This window comes from Eublepharis macularius, chromosome 2, assembly GCF_028583425.1.
Source record: "Eublepharis macularius isolate TG4126 chromosome 2, MPM_Emac_v1.0, whole genome shotgun sequence".
In the NCBI taxonomy this organism is placed as follows: Eukaryota; Metazoa; Chordata; class Lepidosauria; order Squamata; family Eublepharidae; genus Eublepharis; species Eublepharis macularius.
In genome coordinates this window covers 230,585,364-230,606,627 of record NC_072791.1, presented here as the reverse complement: position 1 = coordinate 230,606,627, position 21,264 = coordinate 230,585,364, and the positions used below count along the sequence as shown (strand labels likewise).

General features: G+C 43.8%; 1 protein-coding gene across 4 annotated transcripts in view; it reads left to right on the top strand.

Annotated features, from left to right (window-relative positions):
* The window catches only part of PARD3B (par-3 family cell polarity regulator beta), a 946,974-nt gene that overhangs the window by 693,716 nt on the left and 231,994 nt on the right, over positions 1–21,264 (top strand). For all 4 annotated transcript variants that reach the window (XM_054971073.1, XM_054971072.1, XM_054971071.1 and 1 more), the window contains one exon: positions 19,721–20,002. In XM_054971073.1, the coding sequence (XP_054827048.1) occupies positions 19,721–20,002 (282 nt within the window). The remainder of the gene's footprint in view (positions 1–19,720; positions 20,003–21,264) is intronic.

The window sequence follows — 21,264 nt, the reverse complement described above, 5'->3', positions numbered from 1 at the left end:
CACGTTTAACACCAAACCAGAGAGTGACAAGAAAGTCACACTGGGTTTAAAAAAAATAACACCCTCTCTTCCTTTTCTCACCATCTGCTTCTATCAGCTTGTAGATTCTGTGGAGAGGGAATGGCATCTCTGGCCTGGTCACCTTCTTCTTATTCCTGCCTTGGTTGTCAGCGAAGTAGTTAAATGCATCTGGGAAGTAGTCCAGAAGCCTCCAGAGCCGGAAGTAGCCCTTATTCCCATTCCTGTCAAAACAGGTCATTTGGAGAAACGAGCATCCCCAAAGACTAAGGAACGTTGCTTCAGAGTCCCAGGCCCTGGCAGCCATCTTGGATCAGACTAGGTTCAGCTGTTGGAAGCAATCCCGTGCTAAAAGTTCTAGAAAAATCACCTCTTTTCACAAAGAGCTGAAGGGTTAACAGTTCATTCTGAGCTACTGATACAGGTAAACAGAGTTATAGTTAAGGAGACACAATATTCACTTTAGCAATAATGTGGTATCATACCATGTCTATATAATTGTAAATAGGATAGAGCTGACACAATGCAAGGAAAATGATCAGCCAGTCTAGTGATTTCTCAGATGTAAAATTTTGTGCTTGATGAGATATGTGCAGGTCTTGGCCCACTATATTATTATCGCTATTACTAGTATACTGTTGCTTGCAAATGGGCATTCTTTAGACACCGTCATTCTTCCTTTTCCATTTATTGGGAGAATCTTTTAAATCAGTAATTTAATTTTGTTTTGTTTTGTGTCATTTTAACTGATTGTTGGCAACCTTAAATTGTGAAAAACAGAGAGGATGTAAATTTTCAAATAAACCAGACCCTGAAATACTGGCTTGTGCAATGGATAAGAATGGGGTCTCGGCATCCACAGCCAAGGACAGGAGCTGCCACCAAGAAGATACTTGCCTTGGCAATCGTATGCCTGTGGGGTGTCCAAGTTCACCTGGGGAACTTACGGTCCTTAGTGTGCGAGTCTGAATGGTCCGTGTTTCAGTACTAAATAGCAAGAAACAAAGCAAAGCTCTGCCGCTAAGGGTAAGAAGAACTGGCGGAACCAGCAGCCACGTTTCAGAAGCTGGGGGTCAGGTCAGGTCTCTAAGGGGCATTGGGGAGACTTGCTGCTATAGAGTTTAGTTGATTTATTACATCTGGCTTTTGTGGCCCGACCTGCAGCAACATGAAACTTGATTCCTCTTTGCCTACCAGAAGATCCACCATATACTGCCCTGACAAGGTCTTAAAACTATGACCAGAAAAATCTACTTTTGTGCCCTCTTTCATTTTGTAACATCTAAGCTGATGAAGAGTTCTCGTGAACTCAAGATCCCAACGTGTCATTGGGTTGGCCCTAATAAAAGATATTACATGGATTGTGTCAAGTCTTGACCCAGCCATGGATGCCGAGACCCCATTGTTATCCATTGCACAAGCCAGTATGATTTCATAAGGCTCCTCCTGAGTAATGCTTAGCCCTTGGTTTTAGTTGGGGAACTCCATCTTATATTCTAATTATTGGGAGGATCTTTTAAACCTGTAATTTATTGGGAGAATCTTTTAAATCTGTAATTTAATTTTGTTTTGTTTTGTGTCATTTTAACTGATTGTTGGCAACCTTAAATTGTGAAAAACAGAGAGGATGTAAATTTTCAAATAAACCAGACCCTGAAATACATCTGAAACAAACTCAAGACTTTAATGGAAGGGCTCATTTGTTTTGCTCAATAACTCTGTTTATATCTAACTGAATGTTACCTTGGCACCTTGTATAGAACATTTTGGGTTTTTGTTTATTTTCATTCTCCTTTGGTTTTTAATTTCTTCCACGAGGAGCATCTTTTTAATTCAGCGTACAAGACCATGAGAATATCATCATAACTAGGGCACATGAAGTGGTTCTCCTATACTACCCCACACCATGTGATTCTCAGAGAGCAGAGGATTAGTCTTAGACTTGCCAGATCCTGGAGATTTGGGGTGTGGAACCAGGGGAGGGGGAGGGTCGGGGAAAGGAAAAAACTCAGTAGGGTATAACACCATAGAGTCCACCCTCCAAAGCAGCCATTTTCTCCAGGGGACATGGTTTCTAGTCTGCAGATCAGTTGCAATTCCGGGAGATCTTCAGCCTCCCCCTGTAGGGTGGCAACCCTATTAGTCCTTCCTAATCCAGCTGTTGAGATCATTGGACTGAATTCCTGTTTTATGACGTATATAAAATTCTCTTGCAGCTCTTGCTTTACAGAGTTTGGCTAGATCAGTTTCAAAGGCCTAAAAGTATATCCGTTAATGGAAAGCATTGTTTTTAATTTAAATTCTTTATGGAGATGATTCAGTCTTCAAGTTAAACCAGTGCAGATTTAACATTCCATATGAGAAGAGGTACACTTCCTTGTTCTGAAATGAAAAGAGTTCACCCCCACCCCTATCTCAGCCTAACAAAAAGGCAACTCACGTTGCTTTTTAATATTCTTTCCTCTTTCTAAAGTAAACCAGACGTATCAGGGACCTTGTGCCGTACAACAATGCACCTTCTTTTCAGCTCTATGCAATACTGATATCAGCTAAAAGGCAGCTGTTTTTTCCTGGATGTTTACTTACTTTACTTAAGTATCCCTACTGAGACGAAAGTCTTCTTTCCAGCGGAGCCTAATGTCTTGCTACTGTTAGAATATATATTTTTAATAATTGAGGTAATTTACTGGAATCTGAATGTTGTTAATAAAAAAAAAACTCTACAGAGGAAGGGAATTGTGAATATAAAAGTGCTCTATAAGCCAAATTTTGTATTCTCATGCTGATTCATTTATGAAAGATTTCCACCTCATTTTATTAATGGCAATGCTGTGTCTTTGGGTTTCTTACTGGAGAAGATAGCTCTACACGTAGTACGAAGTAAAGGTTACATCTGGCCCTTGTTTTCAGCAACTGGCTAGGACTGAATATTTAAGAGACAGTGAAATCCTAAACAGAGTCAATCCAGTCTAAGCCTTTTGAAATCAATGGGATTCGATTGGAGTAACGCTCCTTAGGATTCCACCGCAAGTCTCATATTCAGTAACCTGCAAATTATTTCAAGTTTGTGGTTTTCTTGACTTTCTAGGAAGCTTTCCAAAGCCATAGAGGCAGTCTCCTGTCTTATCAGTCCTGAGCTTTGCTGCATGCTAATATACTTTAAATCAATAATAATTTTTTATATTTTGCAAACTGCAATTTAATATTGCAGCTGTGAGTACCCCACACAAACTAAGTTCATACCGCAGGCATGAAAGCATTTAAACTCCATTTATATTTTGAATGAAAGCTATTCCTATTATATCAGCATTTATTTTGGTGAATTTTATTTTCATAAAAGTTATGAGATACTTAAAACGAGTGTTAAAGTGAATTGCACAGAAGATAGTGATTTGAAAAGACTTATAGAATTGGAAGCTTGTTTGTTTCTAATATCATTACATCTAATTCTGAACCAGGCCATAGAGTATGGGACCAGAGACAGAGATATGGGGGATTTTTTCTATAAACTGGGGGAAACAGAATAATCTGGGGGGAAAATGGGGAGTTCAAAGTCCCACAATAACAAACAAAGCTATAGCTTTAACACATGATTGCCCATGCAGTCTCAGGAGAGTGCTTTCTAAGATCTTGGTGGGGGGGAGGGGTTACAATTGCCAAACAGATAAAGGTAGCTGGGTGGGAGAGAGGAAAACAGCAGAGATTGCCAAGTGGAAGGAAAGAGAGAAAGCTGAAGGTTGTAGGAGCAGGTAAAGGTAGTTTGTTTGGCAGTAGAAAGTAGGGAAAGGGGACAGGTTGTTGGGGCTGCTGGGAAATGGAAAGGAGAAATAGTGTAGGAAGGGGGATGAGAGGCTCCCTGCAATCCCTCACAAGTCCCCTGCTTGTAAAATCTAAAATGCTGTTGTTAATTTTTAAATCCGTACAAGTGGGGAACTCACAAGGACTGCGGGGATCAGTTCATTTCCTCTACATCCCTTTCCCCGCACTATTTCCTTTCTCTCTTCCTGGTAGCCCCCACTTCCTCTCCCCTTTCCTTGCTTCCTTCTCTCCTTCTCACTCACCAACCAACCTTTCTTTTAGCTGCCACCCAGTCTTCATCTTCATTTATTTACTTTATTTATACACCAGCTTTCTCCCCAGTGGGACCCAAAGCAGCTTACACCATTCTCCTCTCCTCTATTTTATCCTCTCAGCAACCCTGTGAGGTAGATTAGGCCGAAAATATGTGACTGGCCCGAGGTCAACCAACAAGGCTTCCGTGGTCAAGTGAGGGTTTAAAAATGGGACTCCCAGATCCGTGACACTCTAACCCCTACACCACACTGTCTCTCAGCTTTTCCTCCTTCCCTCCTGGAAAAGTCTGGCCCAGTTGCAAAAGTCACGTGGCAGCAGGTCAATCAGGCGAGTTGTGTGGTGGCCACTGCTAGGCCCAGCCAAGTCAAGCAAGTTGAGTAGAGCTTGCTGTTGCTGGGACCAGGCAGGTTGTGTCTGCCCATGGCCCCTGTCTCTGGATTTAAGCATTCACAAATGGGGGCATGTTGAGATTTAGATATTTTGATGATGCACACTGAATTAACCATCTTGTGAGGCTCTCTGCCATCTTTTATCTTTTATAGTTTGAGCAGAGGACGGGCCAAAAACCAGAGTTGTAATACAGAAATATTCTTTCTTATGACCCATTGAAGTCCGTAAGACTTAGGCCTGTATTAGGTTTCCAGTCCCCTGCTGGGGGTGGGGGAATCCCCTGCTCCCTCCTTCCACCCACTCCCCTGCTTAGCTGGCCAGTGTGGGGGGGGTGCCTCCTGGGATGCGCTCCCTGGCCGAATTGGACCTAATTTGGGCCTGATTTGGCTGCCTGCAGAATGCAAGAGCACTCCCAGGGCGGCACATAGCTTGTGTGGGGGTAGGGGGGGTAGGGGGATCTGGCAACCCTAGCCTATATATCCTCACAGAATTGCAAATTATTATTTAGGAAAAATATTTTTCTTATTGATTACCTAATGAAATCTAGCTAAGATTATTTTAACCACAACAACTTCTGAATAAGTATAACTCCCATCAAAATCCTCGTACGTTTTCATCTTATTTGTTAAGGGTTAATTTAACATAGCATTTTTATTCACTGAATATTCCTGACTTAGCAGCATTGCTAGGTTGTGCGGTTTAGACAAAATAAAGTGTTGGATGAGATCCCAGTTTTAATAGTCCCAATTTATTATAACCATTGAACCCTGATCAGATCACGGATTGGATGAGGTCCCAGTTTTTTAAAGTCCCAATTTACTGCTGCCTTAGAACCCTGATAAGAATACATATTTGATTAAGGTGTTGGTAGATTTTTTTTAATCCAGTTAATTACTTTTAGATTCTTATTAGATCATAGTGGCAGAGTTATGGTATATGCAATATATGAAAAAAATACTGGATGATATCGCCCAAGTCAAGGTCATCATTGTGCTTCATGCTGACTGCGTGACGTTCTCAGATTCCTGCCTTCCACAGTGGCAGCCCCAGCGCTGGAGAAAAAGGAGAGAATAGTCCCATCCCACTGACCTGAGAGGATTCTCCTTTCAGAGGTGTAGCCGCTTCGGCTGTACGCCTCACAACACGTCGCAGCAGCTTCCCCACTGACCACTTAGGGAACTGGCAGGCTAATGTAAACAGTTCTGTCTTTCCTTCCACAGATCATGACATGGCATATAAAATAAAGCAGCCACCTCTGGGCTGACTGAAGCAGGGTTTGCCCCTGATAGATCTTGCTTAACAGAACAGAGCTTACCTTCTTTGTCTGCAATAGAATCTAAGATTTTTTTTTTTTTAAGTTTGGTCTGTTCTGCTTTCTGTCCCTTGTTAACAACGTTTGCAAGTCTTGGGCTGAAAGGGCATGTGAATCATTTGTGAATCCACCACAGACTGCAGAGCCTTTGTTAGCACTTAATCACATATCAAAGTGATTGTGAGAATTTTAATATAATTGTGCCTGCACTTGAATTGAATTTGAGCTGACGTGTATCATAGATCATTTCCTATTGATCCCTCGCTTGCCAAATGTCTTCCTTCATAGTAGTTGCATTGGACATTTTTTGAAAGTAAATAATGATGACTTATAATAATTATAGATCAGAAGAGATTATGGCATTCCTGACTTTGCAAGAGGCAGCTCTGAGTCACAAGCTCTGTTGGTATTCCTTTCCCAGCCAAAAATGGTTTTTTTTAATCACAAAGGAGGCGGGAGACCATGCTGTGTGTGTGTGTAGCTGGTCATAAATCTTGTATACTGTTGCAGTGCAGACCTGCTGTACTTTCAGCCTCCTGATTTTCTCCTTTCCTTGCCGATCTTTTCCCTGTCCACACAGTCTGTGCCTATTGGTTCAGTTCACCAATTTCTCTTAACTCTTAAAAGTGAAGGTTAACAGAACGGAGTTTTTATCCATCCTGACTGGCAGAGTCAGGATCCATAAACAAATGCAACAAATTCATATTTATAACTGAGATTACATATTTGAATTAGTTGCATTGGTTCATGGAACTCTTTCTACTGCTACAATTTCCTAAAAGGTGACTAGGGAGCCACAGAGAAAAATTCAGAATCTGGTTGTTACTTGGACGGAGTCTATATTTGACTAGGCAGGCTGTATACCCAGTCCAAGGTCAGACCTATCCTGTGGAAAAGAAACAATGTTGGGACCTGGGAGGACATTTGCAGCATCCCATTTCACACAGCGGCCGACCACGGTGGCCTCTCCCTCTTGATCCCCTCCAGCACTAGTGTTCAGAGGCTTGTTACTCATGAACATGTTGGTGCCACGTAGCCGCCATGGCTAACAGCTGCTGATGGACCCATAACCTCCATCTGCCTGTCCAAACCATTTAAAAGGTATCTGCCATCAATATATCTAATTTTCAACAGTGGCCCCTAGGGGTGTGCACTCGAAAAATATTTGAGTTTACCGCTTCAGGTTTACCCAAAGCGTGAAAAATATCCGGAAAAACCTGAAATCTGAAGTGGCATGCCGCTTCGGATTTGGGTTTCTAAGTCACTTCGGCATGCTCCATAAAGATTCAGAGCATACTGAAGTGACTGTGGAGGGCTTGCAAGTGGCAGGGCCCTTTAAACATCAGCTGGGAGGCAGGGAAATTCCCTCCACCTGCCAGCTGAAGATTAAAGGGCCCTGCCACTTTTGAAAGGGACCTTTAAACTTAACCCCCGGGTCCCCAAAGCATTACAAATGCTTCGGGAGACTTTGATTCGGGATTTCCAAATCAGGCCCGATTTGAGTATTTTACCCAAATCGGATACCTGAAGCACACGCCCCTAGTGGCCCCTTCTGTGAATACTTAAATCTGTGGATCAGGGCCACATTGACAGAAAGAAGATTTTTTCTTCTTTCTTCTAGTGGAAGAGAGCTTATAAATGAGCTGGCTGTGTTTTTATAGAAAAGAATGAATGAAAGCTAGCCATAGTTTGAAAAATGATGTGGAATGGTGGAACCAAGAAGCTGGGCCATTAAGGGAGCCTCTGCTGCATATGGGTTACCATAACAAAGAACATGAGGAAAGAACTCATTCTAATGGAGAACAGTTTCAGGTGGGTAGTTGAGTTGATCTGCAGTAGAAGAGCAAGATTCAAGTCCAGTAGCACCTTTAAGACCAACTAGTCAAATAGTCAAGCTCACAGCCTAGAAATTTAGTTGGTCTTTAAGATGCTACTGGTCTTGAATCTTGCTCTTCTAATGTAGAACAATATCTTTGAGTAGTGCATTGGTTATGTCTGTGTAGAACCCAGCACAAGATACACCTAGGCTTGTCCTAGCTTGAAGTGACCCATTTAGGGTCTACAGGGGTCTGGCGTTGTCAGAAACAGTAGTTAAGAAACAAAGGTTCTCAACTTGCCACAAACCTTCTGTAAGTGGAGGTAGTCTCTGCTTTAGAAGAATCGATGGTGAGTAGAGAAGAAAAGGGAAGCGCAGTCAGAATGCAAACTTGTCCCCAGGAATGCATGACAGCAGAGTGTTGGTAGCCTTCCTGCTGATGTCCCTATCCAGGTGCCAGTGGGAGGGGAGCTCTGTGACCCCAGCCGGAAGGTCCTCGCTTCCCTCCCTTACGGTCGCTGCTCTTTGCCATTGAGCTTCAAGAGAATTCAGGATGGCAGCAGTTGTCAGGCAGGGGTTAACTTCTCTGTCATAGAAGGTAGGGAAGTTACATCGTTGCAGTTGAGTTTTCTAGCGTTGAAAGGCTGTCAAAGCCAAAAGAGTTCCGTTCCGTAGGAAAAGGGGAGGGGCAAGGAGTATACAGTCAGCATCGTTACCGTTAAACGGTCGTTCTCAGCATTTGCCTTATGTTGGTTGTACTGTGATTCCTGAATTTAAAAAATCCGTTTACTGAATCTGTCTCTGCCTGGTCTGATCAGGGCGGATATTTTAAGAAGATCCATTGAACAGAAACGGACAGCAGTATGTTGGGAGTTCGTTCTCATCCTTCTAGGATTGTACCACCTGGAACAAGATGGTACCACCTGGAGAAACAAGCTGTGGGTGAATTTCCCAAGGCTCCATTCAGAAAGGGTCTACAATTTATAAACAAGGCTAGGCAACTCTAAGGAAAACCTTAACTACCCTTGTAACTGCCAGGTCCATGCCCTTGAGGCATTCAGTCTTAAAGGTCGACTAGCTTAGCAGCTGAGCAAAGAGCCAGCAGTAGTGTAGGGGGAGCAAATAAGAAGAGGGAAAGGGGAGAAGAGCTGTAGCAGGAGCAGGAGTGAAGTAATAGGAGGCAGGAAGGCCTGGATGGATGCCTTTCCTACTCCTGCCCATGAAAAGCTCTAGGTGATACACCAGTAAATAATGAGCACAACAGAACGATTACTGAAATCGGATGAAGTGCTGTAGAACTAGGGGATGATGCTTGTCAGCTTGAAACAGCAAGTACAAAAGAAAGCAAAAATCTATTGCTGTTCTGATAAAGGCAGAAAACTTTCTGGATATATTATACAGCAGTTTCCTTTTACTAGGAATTTGATTGGAGCATTTTTTTAAAAAAATTAAGTTTGGGAAACAACAGAGTGATTCTTTAAAGTCAAGAGACATTAGGTAGCAGAAATATGGTAAAATGGACAACAAAAGAGTGCAAGGTGGTTCAGGCATTGTATCAGAAGAACTGCTGAGCTTTGTCTGCGATGAAAAATAAACTGGATAAAAGAGAGATCATTGACAAAACTCTATAGATTTTCCACAGAGGAGTGAGAAATAAACAAGAAATATTAATGCAATTATAATAGCCCTGTCGAAGAGATGAAGCATTGATCACGGAGAAATTCATGTCGCCTGGTATCGGCTAGGCAAGCACAACATCAAAAGGAAGGTCGTTGTTTCTGAGCAAGTCCAGCCTACAGCTGAGGGAGCAATTGGGGGGCTGCATTTATAAAGGGGGAAATTGGAGAAGCCGGGGTGGTTTTTTTCCTGTAGTAACAAAAGCAAATTGTTGTGACCCATTTTTCCTTTTTGTTGTATACAAAATAGTATTGACAGCAGTGCAAGTTATTATCATTACCAAACCCGAGTGACATTACATGTGAGATAGTGGTAATCTCTTCCTCGAGTACAATTTTAGAAATTTCCAATTTTTAGAGTGGTAAAAATTAGGCCTACAACTTTTGATTAACATTCAAGCATTCACCTACATGCCCACATTACTATTTACATTTAATTTTAAACCTGTTGCTGCCAGCGCTGTGCATAGGCCCAGGTCAGGAACGGGCATCAGGTGGGCTGCCATTGCCGAAATACCTGTAGTTATACTGAACCCCTTGTTTCTTTTAGAAAGTAGTGCTGCTTGAGCCCTTTGTCTCCTGAAAAGCACTTTGCCTTGTGACTGCGTATTTCAATAGTTTTGGGAATAGTCAAAGAATTCAGTGATCCAGTTTCAGCTATGCAGATGTTATTGGGAAAGCTGCAGAATGTTGTTTGGATTTTTCTCTTAGCTCTCTGTCCTGTGTCTTCCTTATATAAATCCGGTACAGTCTTTGTTAAAGGTTTTCCAACAGAACAGGAGGGTTGTCGTATGCCCTGTCCCTTGACTCCCATACACGCTTGCCTGGCAACTCAGATAAGTTTTGCTTCTTAAGTATTACTGTGTAAAGTGCTTAACACTATGCTAACATTATTCCTCTGACTAACACATCATAAAAAGTGCAGTTTTTTGCTTCGATGAGTCCATGGGAAAAAAGAGTGGGGAGAAAATAAAACCAGCCTCTTCTTAGCCAGGTATTGTTGGTTTGATTAACGCCCCTTTATCCCCATTCGTTTGTTGTTCATCCCGTTACTTCATCTTTTATACCTTCTTTGCATGTGTGCTGGTATGCGTGCACACATGGTTTTGGCCATGCCATTTCCTTGAAGAAGCGGACATTCTTGTACAGTATATTTCCAACATAAAATAACCTCTTGTAGAGTCCATTAGTAATGGAAAGGAGGTAACTGACAGCATCTTCCAGTATCTAATTGGCCTTCAGTGTATCAAATATCAATGGATTATCGTGTATTTGATATTGTTTTAAGCTCACTGAGGATTCAACTTGATCAAAATAATCAGAGGTAGGCTCCGGTTGTTTTCCTATTACAGCACCAGTTTATGTGATATTGGGCTGGGACCTTATGCTGATTGGTCCTCCGGACTGATGCTGGCTGGACATGCCATCCTGTGACATCGCAGCACATGGCTGCGCACAGTGAGCCAATTGGCTTGGTACATCTGTTTGTTGCCTTCAAGGACATTGCTGCAGTGCAGCTGGGTGTGGCCTGGCTCTCCATGGAAAGCAACATGGCCTTTGAATGGCAGGTGGACAACTGAGGCATGCCACATGTAGGCTGCAGCTGTCATTGAGACCAAGAGCGCTGCTCTTTCTGCTCGGCAAGGGCCAGATATTGCAGTTTGAGATACAATGTGGGGCGGCGCCCTACAGACCCACTTCATGATTGACCAAGGTTTTCTAGACGGTGGAGCCAGACTGGCGCTGCCACTGTTTTAAATGCCCACATGTATGCCCATAGGCACTTTGGGTCGATTTAACTCTCTCCTGCTGTGTTCAGTCATGGCCCTGTGGCGAAGATGTGAAACCTACCTGAGCAGCATGAGATTGGCACCTTGAAACAGCAAGACATTAAGCCAGTATACAGAGCTGGTCTATAACTGCAGTCTAAGGATTTTTAAAAACCCTCCCCTCTATCACCCCTCGTAGTACAGATCTAATAAGTGGCCAAAATAATCAGGCTGTCACCATTTATGAAATTAATTCTTTAAAGTTATATTCCAAATCTGTTGGGAAGATAATGATGTAAATGATAAAATCATACTGAAAGGAAGGCTTCAAGTTTCCTGAATTGGCCTGCATAATTATTTTTCTAAAATCTGGCTATTTCTGATAACTGTTACAAACACTTCTCTGTAGGTGGACTCGAGATTTATCAGTTTGATCATTGGCACATTCATCATAGAAAGACATCGCAGCAGTTTTAACTTCAAAGCAGATTTTATTTTAAAAGCTATTAAATAACCAGCGTTAGGTATTTCAGTGAAACAACCTTGAAAACAAGCAAAAAAATTCCAACGTTCTTGTGTTATATTGGGAGATCACCCTGGTATATAGTCCCCACATTATATTTTCAAACATGGGAATGACTTAGTATGCGTTTCACATATACTTGTAATAAAGCTACTGTATGAGTAGTGCAAAACTCTAGGGTTCAGTAAAGGCATCATACAAAACTGTCAAGGGACCAGCCCAGACTTGGAGTGGAGCTCAACAATCTCATTGGTGACAGCACAGCCCGGACCCCGTCCTCCCCCAACCCCTGAGAAGGGTCACGTTCACCTTCAGAGCATCCCAGGGACAAACCCACTGAGCTGGTGCCAGGCATCCAGCATGAGCGCTGGCTCCAACAGGGAGGCAAGCGGCAGCACCAAGCAGCGAGGCTCTCCCCGCTTGGCAGTGGAGCTGGAGGCTCATGCCAGTGGGAGGGCTACAGGGCAGCTGCTGCAGCAGGCCCAGCAACAGGGCCCAAAACGCAGAGTGACTCCTCTGTCGCAGGGGACCTCTGGCCGGCAGGGTGGGGCTGGGCTGGATGAGTAGCAGCCAGAGACGCCATGGGAGGGGAGGAGTCCAAGGAGGAGCTCCAAGGTGGCAACAGCCCAATCGTCAGACTGCAGTGATCTCGAGGAGGGCTGGCGGGGGTGGGATCAGAAGATGGGCGGGTCCTCCTCCAACCCCTAGCCCTGGTGGTGGCCCACGCCCTGGGGTAGGGAGGTGGGGCTGGGGATAATCACAGAGGGAGGCAGGGAAGATATAAAGAGGCTCCCGAACTAAGTCGGGGAGGAGGCAAGAATGCCAGGCCAGGGCACTGAGGGGAGGTACCAGTTTAGGAGACTGAGTGAAGCAACCCCCTGATGGTCCTCCAGTCTGAGGCTTTCGGGAGCCCTCTCCCCCCATCGGTAGTGCACAGCGGAAGAACCCCCATGGAGACCGTGCCTCACAAAACCCATGGTTTATTTTGCCTATGGTTAGCAGTTCACACTCAGTCACTCCAGTCCTGGTTCATCTTAACAAAATGTTGGTCTGCATACTTCTATGCTAATTGATGTCAGGGTACTTAAGTAGAGTACAGTGCTTCTGAGGATTTCTCTGTCAATTCCCTTTGCACTGGGCTGGCCAGAAGTTCCTGTAGCTAGAAATCCGCATTCTTATGTCATGAGAAACCATGGTTAAGACCAGCAGTGGTGAACAAACCAACTTCAGACCAGGGGGTCAGATTCTGGTTTGATAGGTCCTAACTTATCACAGAGAGTGCAGAATCACACCATCCATACTTAATTCAATTAAGTTAAATGGCGGTTTCGTATTATGTCTGCCCTGGGAGTCTTCCGTAGTGCGACTGGGCCAGATTCTCATTCACAGCAAAACCTAACAGTGCTGCTCAGACCAGTGGGGTTCTATGGGCGTACAGCAACTAAAGACCTCCACGAACCACATTGGCACATGCACTCTGCCCTCCTCTTTGGCTATGTTACAAAGCTTTGGTAGCAGAGAACAAAAATGCTTGGCAACAAGCACGCATGAACTGACAAAATGTCAATTTTAACAAAGCCAAATTGATTGCCTTCATCTCTCTATTTCTAAATACAGCCCCATGGTTGGGGGGGAGGGGAGCATAAAATATTAATCTTTCCACACAATAATTTCTCTTGAAAGCACTCCATGGATAAAGAGAGGAGGGGAGAGCACCGATTCAGCCATCCCCTCAACCCCCCCCCCCAGCCTCCTCATTCTGTCTTGATGTTTTCTGCTTTCTTTGGGATGGAAATCCATCTTGGGGGTTGCCCTGTAGCAGGCACTCCCTGGCCCTGCGATCCATTCCATACAGCACACTTTCTTGGGAAGGATTGTTTCAGTTTACCAAAACTGATCAGGTTTTAACTTTTCACATAAATATCCATGAATTTGTTCCAGCAGGGCACAGAATGGGAGGGAGGGCCTCCCCCTCGCGCCCCCTGCTGTGTGATCTTGCTTTCATCTTTCTTTCAGGAACCCTTGGAGAATTAAGCCTCTTGAATTTTTTAAAATCTGCTCACTAATTACTTGTGCACTAGGAATTGTTAACATTATAGAAATGCAGTGCTCTCGTTTTTATTTTTATCTGTGGTAACCTCAAAGCCTCTGTTTAGTCCTATTTTTTGTTTGTTTATTGCTCTTCCAGCTTCATAGGACTTACTTGTCTCTAAAGAGACTTTCCCTCTCCTCGAGACCAATTCCACTGTGCTCCTTTCTCTAATTCACATGAATAAGTATTTTATGGAGAGAAATATCAATAATTCAAAAAAGCCGACTAAAGGCTTGAAGAGCAGCCATGTGCTTCTTCTCTACACCCCTCCCAGCAATAGCAAACTGCCAGCATTGGCCTTAAGTATGTGTCATGCTAACCAGGGTTTGCTGTTAAGCAGGGTTTGCAAACTAGCTCCCAGCAACATTGGAGGAAGAATTCATGCTGGGGAGGAGAGTGTTAAGGGCTGGGCCAAGCTGCCAGTTCTTGGTGTCGCTCTTTAAGGGTTTCCAACAACTATGAACACAGTAGAAAGAAAAGAGAATGAACCCAGTGAAGAAAGAAAAGGTTTAGATAAGATTAATGGTTTATCTAGATTTTAAAGGCGGAACAGTAGAAAATATAGTAAATAAGTGTCAAAGGTAAGGATTTTCCAGCTCCATGTATAGAAATGCTCACTTACAAGTAAATCGTAATTCACTGGAGATTAATTAAATAATTGTATGCCATTAAAGGTATTTGAATTGAATTGAATTAAATTAAATAATTGAGAGCCTTATTAGCTGCCTTTCTCCAAAACCAGATTCAGAGAGGGTTGTGATGATAAAAACAATGTGCAAAAAAGTAACAACCCTATACAAGTCAATATGTCATAAAATAGGAGCAGTCACAGAAATGGCCCGAGACCTAGCAGTGACCAAGAGCAGATGCCAGGTCTATCGTCTCAGTTGTTGCGCCCCCCACCCCTATCCAATAGTTTGGAATAGGGCTTCTTGTGAGTCAGCCTCAGTAGTGGACAGAGGCAGCAGTGATTTCAGAGGGATTGGACTGAAGTAGTTTTGATTGCTGCTGTGGGTGCATTTTACTGCTTTCTATATTGACTACTTTTATTTGGATGTTTATGTCTTTTAATGTGGTACATCACCTTGGACTATTTTGAGAAATGTTGATGAACAAATTATACCTAAAAGCATTAGATCAAGATGCACTTTTGACCAGGAACAAAACAATCTCTGTAAGCTGTACAGATCCACTCGCCTAAACTCACAATCATTTTTCATAAGCACATCTCAGGTTATTATGAGGTATTAAGAGTAATCACAATGGATGAACTCCTTTTTGAAACTTAGTGTTGAAATATACCCAGCCTTGCTGCGACATTCCTCCACTGGAGTATGGGCATAATGCTTCTGATCGCAGGCCAGTTCCTTCGTCACCATATTATGTGACGCCAAACTCTCTTCCATTGAACTGCATGGCACATTCACATCTTGTGGCGAGAGTCTCTTGGAGTGTGCAATCGTCATCTCCCTGAGGCATCTAAAGGGTTATTTTTTCCAAACTAATTGCAGCCTCTGGAACTCAGCTCATGCTGCATCTGGTCTTCTGTGCAAGTAAGTTTCCCAGGCCTCCCAGTATGGCAGGCAGAATCCAGCTGATCACCTCCAGTGAAATGAAACAAAAAATGCTGGTGTCCTCCATGCCAGCGCATCACTTCCAGGTACAATGTGGAAGTAGAAGTGAGTAGTTCTAAGAATTGCCATGGAGTCCCCAGCAGTTCTTAGAGCTACTCATTGTTTCAGGTTGTACCTGAAAGTGATGCAGTGGTGCCAGCACCAACATCACACAACCCCATGTCTCCACCCCACCCAACCCCCAACACTTTACGGGCTCTGCCTGGCAATCTTACATGCAAGCCAGCATAAAGTATGGCGGAGAGCAGTTTGTGTGCTTAAACGCAGCACTTTTATGCTTGTGTGCAGAATGGGAATACATATATACATTCAAATAATTTGGGAGGGGGCTTATGGAAAAGGTACCCTTTTGTGCATGCCATTTCAAGAATGGACAGATAATTTTGAATGGCTGTTGAAGAAGCTGGCCCCCGTACCTTTTCAGCACTATTGTGGGATAAAGTGTGTCGCACGCCAACTGTCATCAAGAAGATCATGTGTATGACATGGAAATACCTCTAATGATAGGGAAATGCCTATGGATTCAAGTCCAGTAGCACCTTCAAGGCCAATAAGATTTCCAGCTCCAGGTTGGGAAATTCCTAGAGTTCTGGGGAGTGGAACCTGGGGAGGGCAGGGTTTGGGGAGGAGAGGGACCTCACTAGGGTATAAGGCTATACAGTCCATCCTCCAAAGCAGCTGTGTTCTCCCAGAGGACTTGTCTAGAGATCAGTTGTAATTCTGGGAGATCTCCAACTACCACTTGGAGGCTGGCAAACTCCAGGGTATAGGCTTTCAAGAGTCAAAGGTCCCTTTGTCAGATGCCAAGAAGGGAGTTTTGACTCAGAAAACCCTGGAGATCTTACTCGTCCTTAAGGTACTACTGGATTGAAATGCCTCCGGTGGTGGCTTGTAACTTGGCAGGGATGCCCAGCAGCTCCCACTTCCCACAGACTTTCACAAATTATGGGGGTAGTTTCAGGTACTGTGAGTCTGCGGTAGAAGAGCAAGATTCAAGTCTAGTAGCACCTTAAAGAACAACTAGGTTTCCTTGGAAATCTAGCGGGTCTTTAATTTAGTCTCATGTTGCTCTGAGCTTAGAGCAAGCAGAAGTCTTTACCTGTTCCAAAGCCCAACACAACAGGAAGCCTTGCGCCTCACTGCTTCCGAGGCCTGGTTGACTGATGGCGCAGCCTCTCATACTATTCACAGCTTTGGAGCAGGCAGAAGCAGTGAGGGTCCCTGGCACTGCTTTTCTGCCCTGGAAAGCTAAGCATGAGATAAAGGTATCTTCCCCACGGAGATGGGATTTTGTAGCTTCTCCATTCCTGGTGCAGCTGCAGATAAAAGTGCAACATCACTGGGGCTTCTACATGGCAAGTTTCCCCACAATTTCCCTGCCTCAATCCCTCAGAAAGGTCACCTCCCTCCCCTAGGTTCCCAGGGCTTCTGCAATTTTTAAAACCTTGGCACAAGAATATTGTTGTTATATCAGTGTACTGCTGTAATGACAGATATAGCACCCTGAGTTCCCAGCTTTTAAGTCGCTAGGCCTATCAGTTCCAAAGATCTTTCTTTCTTTCTTTCTTTCTTTCTTTCTTTCTTTCTTTCTTTCTTTCTTTCTTTCTTTCTTTCTTTCTTCCTTCCTTCCTTCCTTCCTTCCTTCCTTCCTCCCTCCCTCCCTCCCTCCCTCCCTCCCTCCCTCGCTCTCTCACACACACACATTTGTATGCTGCCATCCTACCCAAATAGAGTCCCCAAGGAAGAGAACATTAATACATTAAAAAAATTAAAACAATAAAAGTTAAATTTAAAACAACATTTAAATAGTATAAAAATAATACAGTGAACATACAGAAATACACAATACCAAGGGAAGAGCCTAGACTTACTTTTTTTCAAAATCAAAAAGAGTCATTTTTTTCAAAATGAAAGCTGAGAATTCAGAGAACCTGCTACACCCATTATTACAATGGTGGATCAATATTCTAGTGCTAATTTTTAACAAGTAAAAGCCCTCTCCCCGGTGATGGGGAGATAAAATGGCTGCCATGGGCATGGGGCAGGGAAAATGGCTGATTTGTGGGACAAAAAAATTGAAATTTTCCCACTCACACACCATACCTACAGGCTTTCCCAAAACTTTGGAGCAAAGCATGTTTGAGAAAGTTCAGAGAAAAGGCAGGGAAACCCCTGAACATGCACAAGTGCATGGCAGTGCTGTGTGGAAGCAGGAAAAAAAACTGCTTTCCAACAACATTGAACTCGGACAGATAAGCCATAATGAAGCCATATCGTCCCCCAAGTCCAACGGGAATGCAAGAGTGGGGCAGAAGGCAACCACAAACAATCACTGACAACTGAACCAACCCAAAATGTGTGGGCCCCACAGGTTATAGGTCTTGCGTATGGATTCTTCTGTAGGGTTGTCGGGTCCCCTTACCCTCCTGGCAGGAGGGGGGACCTGGCATTCACCTTTGCGCCATCCTGGTAGTCCTTTTTGTTGACGCTCAGGTGCAGGTGTGTGTGTGGGGTGTGTGTGTATGCTTTCCAGTGGACTGATTTGGGCCCTAAACGGGACCCCTAAACAGGAGCACTCTCGGGAAGTACAATGATGTCACTCCCGGGAAGTGATGTCATTGCGCCACCCCAGGAGGATGGCCAGGAGGCCTGTTCCTGCCCTTTACCCCCACAGGCCAGGTGAGTGGTGGCAGGGGGCATAGGGTGGAAGCAGGGGATTCCCCCCCCCAATCAGGGGACCTGGGATCCCTATCCTTCTGTCACCCATGCTTAAGCTGGGAAGCCACATTCTATTCAGTTGTCAGTTTAGTAGAAAAAAATCCACATCTTGCATTATCATATGATGATGTTTCATGCCACAATAAACCAAAGTTTGCCTCCAAGTATACCCTCAATGGAGAGTTGCGGCCAATCAAAGCCGTATGACTAAATATGGCGGTAGGATTCATGGTTTACAAACTGTTAAGTTTTTCCTGTTTACATGTTACTTTTTTAGGTGCATGCTAAAAAAATTAGGCCTAGGCCTAAAAACCATTTTGCATTCATTCTTAATGCAGCATGCTTAAGCGTGGTGTACTGACTGTTGCTTAAATCTTGACATCGCCATCTTCCTTTTTTGTGTGTGTTGTTCTTGCTGTCTACTGTACTTATTTTCTGTCTCCTTTACCAAGCCTAGTTTTTTTTTCTAATCCCATACTCAGCTACTACTTTACTATTCTTAATATTTTCTAGCTACAAAAGGTAACTGTTTAACAACACATATTATTCTTGTGTCATTCTTTTTAAAAATATATTTATATAGATATAGCTATCTCTTATACCTGCCTGCTTCCAGGAAAAGCTTCTCTGCTGCAGAATTTAATAATGGTGGGTGAATCCTGACTTTAATTGGCAGCTCCTGTGCTTCAATCGTTCTGCTGCTCTTCATTCTCTGCTCTCTCTGGGCCAGGCTCACCTTGCTGTTGTGATCTTTTCTGCTGCTTTAATTACGAAGCGAGGTGGCGAAACATTTTTTAAGTTGCATATTATTAATAGCGCCTTGTTTAAAGTTTTCAGTTGCAAAGCAAATGCGTGATCTGGATTTGGCTGGGTTTGAAATTGTACCTGGGCATGTTTTTTACCATTCCTATTCCCAACAGATTACACAATGGCGCTGATTAGCAGCACCGTTTTGTAATACCACTTAAGGCTTTATCACAGTGGAGTACTGCCAGTAATAGTCTTTAATTCACTTATATGTACCAATTCATCTCTGTCAGGCTTCTATTCATTTCTTCCCTGTTTTACTCTGCCCCTGGCTTCTGTATAATGAGGTATGATGTCCCCCACTTAAAGAAGGGGAGGTGGAGAAAACTCAAGTAAATTGCTTCTCCTCTTGACTTTTCAGACAAGCAAGCCTGCAGTTCCCACATTAATGCACTTTTTATAAATTAATTTATTTAGGACCATCTTGGAGTGGAGTGGGTATATGGGGAAAGTGCCCTGATCAATTAATTCAGATGTGGGGGGAAGCAGGACTTTTGGCAGGCATCTATCAAAACCAGAGATTTAAATCAATATCTGTGATTTAATATGGACCTGCTGTATAGATGTCTTTTTTCAAAATTCTTAATGTAGTGCATTTTTATGCAACCAGGATTAGTTCTGTGTACAAGCACACATATGCCATCAGTTTGCAAATACCTGGGATGGAAGGAGGTGCTTAATCTGTAGTAATTGTGGTGGTTTTGTGGTGATGTGCTTGCTTGCTTGCTTCTGCTAAATGCCAAAGCATGATTATAAAGCATCAAATGTTCCCTAAGATATTAGCTAGCATTTGTGTTGAATATGATAGCTTGCGCTTTTTACAACTCTTATTTTTGCTTTTGTGTACCAGCTGTTGAATGAAGCCCTAACCTTGGTGGTTTGGTCCCTTAGGATCGGCGCAAAACATCAGGAGCTACGGCAGAAGCAGGCAAGAGACCTGATTGAGTATTCCACTGGTCCTGTAGGACCACCGCCAGATATGGATGATGATGAGACAGATCCAAACTACGCACGGGTGAATCACTTCCGGGAAAGGTATCCAACCATCAGTACCTACAGGCCATCTTCTCCACCTCTTCCAGAGAACCCTCCAGCGCCTGGGGATAGGGATCACTTGGAAGGACTGTATGCAAGGATAAACAAGCCACTTCATCAACACGTTCCCATGGAAAGGTAACACCTATCCTGGAACCTATTTATGCATAAATATAGGTGTTTTACAGTCATAACAAAATGGCACAGAACCCTTATTCCATTCTGAAGAGTGATTTTGCAAATAAATGGCCTGCTGTTACGAAAAGCAATACGAACAAAAAAAAGCCACGAACGGCCCAATCTGCTGTTCACGAACTGTTCGTGGGGCCCCATTCTAAAAGAACAGGTGGTCGTTGCAAGCCTCCTTCGTTGCTGTTCGTCAAGCCAGACAGTCTGGCACCTTCAATCAATTCCCTTGGCAACTTAGGCAGGGATTGTCTGAACTCTGTCTGAACTCCTGCTGTTGCCCTGGAAACCCCAATCTAAGCCCAGTTTATCTTGATAGGCAGGTCTTCCTTTCAAGTGTGGAGCTCCAAATTTGTTACAAGGGAGCAAAGACCAGGGGGGAGGGGGGCTCCCAGCTCTGACTTTGCAGACAGTGGAGAGACAGTTGCTGTTGGCATTTTGATAGAGAGAGTGCATAGGAGCTTGCATTTTCTTTGTGTGTGGTGGGATAGGGATCTACCCCTTCAGGTTCCAGGGCTGCTGCCAGGCTGTGGGCCAAGCTATTATTTATTATTGGTACCTTTCCTGCTGCCTGGGAGTGGTGCAGTAGGGATCTACCCCTTCAAGTTCCAGGGCTGCTGCCAGGCTCTGGGGCCAAGCTATTATTTATTATTGGTACCTTTCCTGGTGCCTGCTCAGGTCAGGTTTTTGGGAGTAGTGCAGTAGGGATCTTGAATTGGATGATGGCTGGAGGAGAGCCTGCTGGCCCCCACGAACAGCCAACCATGAACATGTTCGTGAACAGGGCCATGTTCGTGGTTGTTCGTGAGTCCCTGTTTGTGGATGGCAACGAACAACGAACATCATGTTCAGGGTTTTTTTCTGTCCGTGCCCATCTCTAGTTACGAACTGGTACACTGCATATAAATGCTTTGAAATGCTTTGCACTCCAAATAATTATATCACCTCACCGTAAGGTTACTAACTCCATACTGGGAAATTCCTGGAGATTTGGGGGCCTCAAGGGGGGAGGGATTTGGGGAGGGATATCATCTAAAATATAGACTTTACCCTCTGAAGCTGGAGATCACTTGTAATTCTGGGAGAACTGTAGGCCCCCCCCGGAGGTTGGCAACTGATTGTAATGCTGATCATAAGCCAGTTGTGATTGTAGGCTGGCAAGATAAGGACTTGACTTTGGTGTAGGCAAATGAGCTGATGGTTGGGATCTTAAG